At 48.1% G+C, this 5,480-nt stretch overlaps 1 protein-coding gene across 1 annotated transcript; it reads left to right on the top strand.

Moving 5' to 3' along the window:
- The first annotated feature begins 1,674 nt into the window (after window positions 1-1,674).
- On the top strand, window positions 1,675-5,216 carry LOC103608574 (ATP-citrate synthase-like). The gene is given in 8 exon segments (XM_008592994.1): window positions 1,675-2,026; window positions 2,169-2,404; window positions 2,407-2,554; window positions 2,557-3,439; window positions 3,441-3,832; window positions 3,835-4,569; window positions 4,572-4,742; window positions 4,876-5,216. Coding segments are annotated over 8 exon segments (3,240 nt in total). The 5' UTR covers window positions 1,675-1,692.
- Window positions 5,217-5,480: the final 264 nt, after the last annotated feature.

The raw sequence follows: 5,480 nt of genomic DNA, 5'->3' as shown, positions 1-5,480 counted from the left end.
GAGTGCGGCGCTGGGAGCGCTGAGGCCGCAGGTTCGGATCCTATATAGGGATGGTCGGTGCACTCACTGGTTGACCGTGGTGCAGACAACACCATGCCAAGGGTTGCAATCCCCTTACTGGTCAAAAAAAAATATATATATATATATATATATATATATATATATATATATCTCATACAGGGCTAAAACTTAGCTAATGAAAAATTAATTTCCATGGAATATTCGACTCTTCCAAAGACACTGGATCAATAAAAGACAGCTGCACTTTGCCTGCCCCTCCCAAGATCTGTCCAGAAATGCAGTCATTTCCCTTTCCAGGACCCACCTCCAGATAACCTTTAATGGTTGCCCAGCTCCAGCAGGGCAGACAACCTTCTTTAAAGTGGCCTGCAGACCTGCTTCAGCTTGCCAAGACCACCCACATCAGCACGTGGGAAGGCAAGGACTGACCCTGGTCCTCTGTGAATGAGTAAAAAGGAGAAACAGGCCCTCACGGGGAGAACCAGCAAGCACGGCTTCTGCACAGCAAAGGACACTGTCAACAAAGTGAAGAGACAACCTACAGAATGGGAGAAAGTGCAAACTACACAACAGACAAGGGGCTAATATCTAGAATATATAAGGAACTCAAACAACTCAACAGCAAAAAAACAAAATAACCCATTTAAAAGTGGGCAAAGGGCCTGAACAGACATTTCTCAAAAAAAGACATACAAATGGCCAACAGGCACATAGAAAAATGCTCAAAATCACTAATCATCAGGGAAATACAAAGTAAAACCACAATGAGATATCATTGAATGGCCATTATCAACAAGACAGAAAACAGCAAATGTTGTGAGGATGTGGAGAAAAAGGTGGGAATGAAAATTGGTGTAGCCACTGTGAGAAACAGTATGGAGCTTCCCCAGAGAACTAAATACAGTCATAAAAAATTATGACCCAGCCATCCCACTACGGGGTATATACCAAGCGGAAATGAAATCAGTTTGTCAAAAGGACACCTGCACTCCCATGTTCCTCACAATGCTATTCATAATAGCCAAGAGATGGGAGCAACCTAAATGTCCATCAACAGAGGAATGGATAAAAAACTGTGGCATACATATACAATGGAATACTACTCAGCTATATAAAAAAAAAAGATATCCAATCATTTGCAGCAACATGGATAGAACTAGAAACCATCATGTTAAGTAAGTCAGGCACAGACAGACAAACACCACATGATATCATTCATATGTGAAATATAAAAAAAAAAGTGGTTTTCATAGAAGTAGAGAGTGGAACAATGGTTACCAGAGGCCATGAGGGGAAGGATGAGAAGTGGACTAATGGGTACAAAACTGTGCTGTCTACCCTAAGTAAGTCATTGTATATAACACATGCATGTATTGAAACAACACATTGTATTCCACAAATATATACAAGTGTTAAAATATTTTCAATAACAACAAAAAAATTCCCAGCTGGCCAATTAGCTCAGTTGTTTAGAGCGTGGTGTTGTAACCAAGGTCAAGAGTCAAGGGTTCGGATACCCATACTAACCAGCCACCAAAAGACAAAAATTAAAAAATTAAAATAAATTTTTAGAGGCTGGAGTGCTCAGGTCGTGGGGAGTGAGTCAGGGCCTGTGGAGGGAGTGCCACACACGGGCTTTAACAGAGAGGTAGAGCAGGTCCCTCTGCAGCCATGTCAGTCAAGGCGATTTTGGAGCAGATGGGCAAGGAACTCCTTTACAAGTACATCTGCACTACCTCAGCCATCCAGAACCAGTTCAAGTATGGCCAGGTCACCCCAGGCACACACTGGGCCCGCCTGCTGCAGGACCATCCCTGGCTGCTCAGCCAGAGTGTGGTAGTCGAGCCAGACCAGCTGATCAAACGTTGTGGAAAGCTTGGACTAGTTGGGGTCAACCTCACTCTGGATGGGGTCAAGTCCTGGCTGAAGCCATGGCTGGGGCAGGAGGACATGGGTGGCAAGGCCAAAGGCTTCCTCAAGAACTTTCTGATTGAACCTTCGTCCTGCACCATCAGGTGGAGGAGTTCTATGTCTGCATTTATACCACTCGAGAAGGCGACTATGTCCTGTTCCACTATGGGGGGGGTATGAATGTAGGTGATGTGGACGCCAAAGCCCAGAAGCTGCTTGTTGGCATGGACAAGAAGCTATCCTGCACCATCAGGTGGAGGAGTTCTATGTCTGCATTTATACCACTCGAGAAGGCGACTATATCCTGTTCCACTATGGGGGGGGGATGAATGTAGGTGATGTGGACGCCAAAGCCCAGAAGCTGCTTGTTGGCATGGACAAGAAGCTGAATCCTGAGGACATCAAAAAGCACCTGTTGGTCCACGACCCTGAAGACAAGAAAGAAATTCTGGCCAGTTTTATCTCTGGCCTTGCTTCAATTTCTACAAGTACCTGTACTTCACTTACCTCGAGATCAACTCCCTTGTAGTGACCACAGATGGTGTCTACGTCCTTGACTTGGCAGCCAAGGTGGATGCCACAGCCGACTACATCTGCAAAGTGAAGCGGGGTGAAATAGAGTTCTCTTCGGGTGGGAGGTGTACCCAGAGGAAGCCTACATGGCAGACTGGGATGCCAAAAGTGAGTTGAGCCTGAAGCTGACCTTGCTGAACCCCAAGGGGAGGATCTGGACCATGGTGGCCAGGGGTGGTGCCTCTGTCATGTACAGTGATACCATCTGTGATGTAGGGGGTGTCAGCGAGCTGGCAAACTATGGACAGTACTCGGGTGCCCCCAGCAAGCAACAAACCTATGACTATGCCAAGATGATCCTTTCCCTTATGACCCAAGAGAAGAACGCAGATGGCAAGATCCTCATCACTGCAGGCAGCATTGCAGACTTCACCAATGTGGCAGTCACATTCAAGGGCATTGTAAGAGTGATTCGAGATTATCAAGGCCCCCTGAAGGAGCATGAGGTCATGATCTTTGTCCAAAGAGATGGCCCCAACTATCAGGAGGGCTTACAGGTGATGGGAGAAGTTGGGAGAACCACCGGGATCCCCATCCACGTCTTTGGTACAGAGATTCACATGACGGCCATTGTGGGCATGGCCCTGGGCCACCGGCCAATCCCCAATCAGCCACCCACAGTGGCCCACACTGCAAACTTCCTCCTCAATGCCAGCAGGAGCACATCGACTCCAGCCCCCAGCAGGACAGTGTCTTTTTCTGAATCCAGGGCTGATGAGGTAGCACCTGCAAAGAAGTCCAAGCCTGCCATGCCACAAGATTCAGTCCCAAGTCCAAGATCCCTACAAGGAAAGAGTGCCAACCTCTTCAGCTGCCACACCAAGGCCATTGTGTGGGGCATGCAGACCCAGGCTGTACAAAGCATGCTGGACTTTGACTACGTCTACTCCCGAGACAAGCCCTCTGTGGCCGCCCTGGTCTACCCTTTCACTTCTTGCCATGAAGAAGCACCCAGAGGTAGATGTGCTAATCAACTTTGCCTCCCTCCACTCTGCTTATGACAGCACCATGGAGACCATGAATTATGCCCAGATCTGGACCATTGCCATCATAGCTGAAGGCATCCCTGAGGCCCTCACAAGAAAGCTGATCAAGAAAGCAGACCAGAAGGGCATGACCATCATTGGACCTGCCACTGTTGGAGGCATCAAGCTTGGGTGCTTTAAGATTGGAACTACAGGTGGGATGCTGGACAACATATTGGCCTCCAAACTGTACCACCCCGGCAGTGTGGCCTAAGTCTCACACTCTGGAGGCATGTCCAACAAGCTCAACAACATCATCTCTCAGACCACGGATGGCATCTATGAGGGTGTGGCCATTGGCGGGGAAGGTACCCTGGCTCAACATTCATGGATCATGTGTTACATTACCAGGACACTCCAGGAGTCAAAATGATTGTGGTTCTTGGGGAGATAGGGGACATTGAGGAATATAAGATCTTCCAGGGCATCAAGGAGGGCCGCACCACCAAGCCTGCTGTCTGCTGGTGCATTGGGACCTGTGCCACCACGTTCTCCTCTGAGGTCCAGTTTGGCCATGCTGGAGTTTGTGCCAACCGGGCTTCTGAAACTGTGGTAGCCAAGAACCAGGCTTTGAAGGAAGGAGGAGTGTTTGTATCCCGGAGCTTCGATGAGCTTGAAGAAATCATCCAGTCTGTGTATGAAGATCTTGTGGCCAATGGAGTCATTGTAGCTGCTCAGGAGGTGCCACCCCCAACAGTGCCCATGGACTACTCCTGGGCCAGGGAGCTGGCTCTGATCCGCAAACCTGCCTCGTTCATGACCAGCATCTGCGACGAGCGAGGACAGGAACTCATCTATGCTGGCATGCCCATCACCAAGGTCTTCAAGGAAGAGATGGGCATCAGTGGGGTCCGTGGCCTCCTCTGGTTCCAGAAAAGGCTGCCCAAGTACTCTTGCCAGTTTATTGAGATGTGTCTGATGGTGACAGCTGATCATGGGCCAGCCCTCTCTGGGGCTCACAACACCATCATCTGTGCACAGGCTGAAAAGGACCTGGTCTCCAGCCTTACCTCGGGGCTGCTCACCATTGGGAACCAGTTTGGGGTGCCTTGGATGCAGCAGCCAAGATGTTCAATAAAGCCTTTGACAGTGGCATTATCCCCATGGAGTTTGTGAACAAGATGAAGAAGGAAGGAAAACTGATCATGGGCATTGGTCACCGAGTGAAATCTATAAACAACCCAGACATGCGAGTGCAAATCCTCAAAGACTGTGTCAGACAGCACTTCCCTGCCACCCTGCTGCTCGATTATGCTTTGGAAGCGGAGAAGATTACCACCTCAAAGAAACCAAATCCGAGTGAAATCTATAAACAACCCAGACATGCGAGTGCAAATCCTCAAAGACTGTGTCAGACAGCACTTCCCTGACACCCTGCTGCTCGATTATGCTTTGGAAGCGGAGAAGATTACCACCTCAAAGAAACCAAATCTTATCCTGAATGTGGATGGTTTAATCAGAGTTGCATTTGTAGACATGCTTAGAAACTGTGGGTCCTTTACTCAGGAGGAAGCTGATGAATATATTGACATTGGAGCCCTCAATGGCATCTTTGTGCTGGGAAGGCGTATGGGCTTCATTGGACACTATCTTGATCGGAAGAGGCTGAAGCAGGGGCTGTATCGTCATCCGTGGGATGATATTTCATATATTCTTCCGGAACACATGAGCATGTACCTGAGCTAGGAACCCTACTACGGTAAATTGAAGACAGGAACTCCTCCCCTGGGAAATAGTGTGCACACAGCTGGCAGTGGAGCCTGCTATAGGATGAGCATGGAATGTAAACAGCCACCAGTGTGCAGGGACCAAAGACCAGCACCCACAGGCCAACCCCCGTTCAGTCCATACAAAGAAGCTTAATACTTTTTTAATAAGCATAGAAATAAACACCAAGACAATACTTGTGAAAAAAAAATTAAAATAAATTTTTAAAAATTTCCCAAATAA

This window comes from Galeopterus variegatus, unplaced genomic scaffold, assembly GCF_000696425.1.
Source record: "Galeopterus variegatus unplaced genomic scaffold, G_variegatus-3.0.2 Scaffold8581, whole genome shotgun sequence".
NCBI lineage: Eukaryota > Metazoa > Chordata > Mammalia > Dermoptera > Cynocephalidae > Galeopterus > Galeopterus variegatus.
Note: the sequence above shows the minus strand (reverse complement) of the source record. Positions and strands in the feature narration are given on the sequence as shown.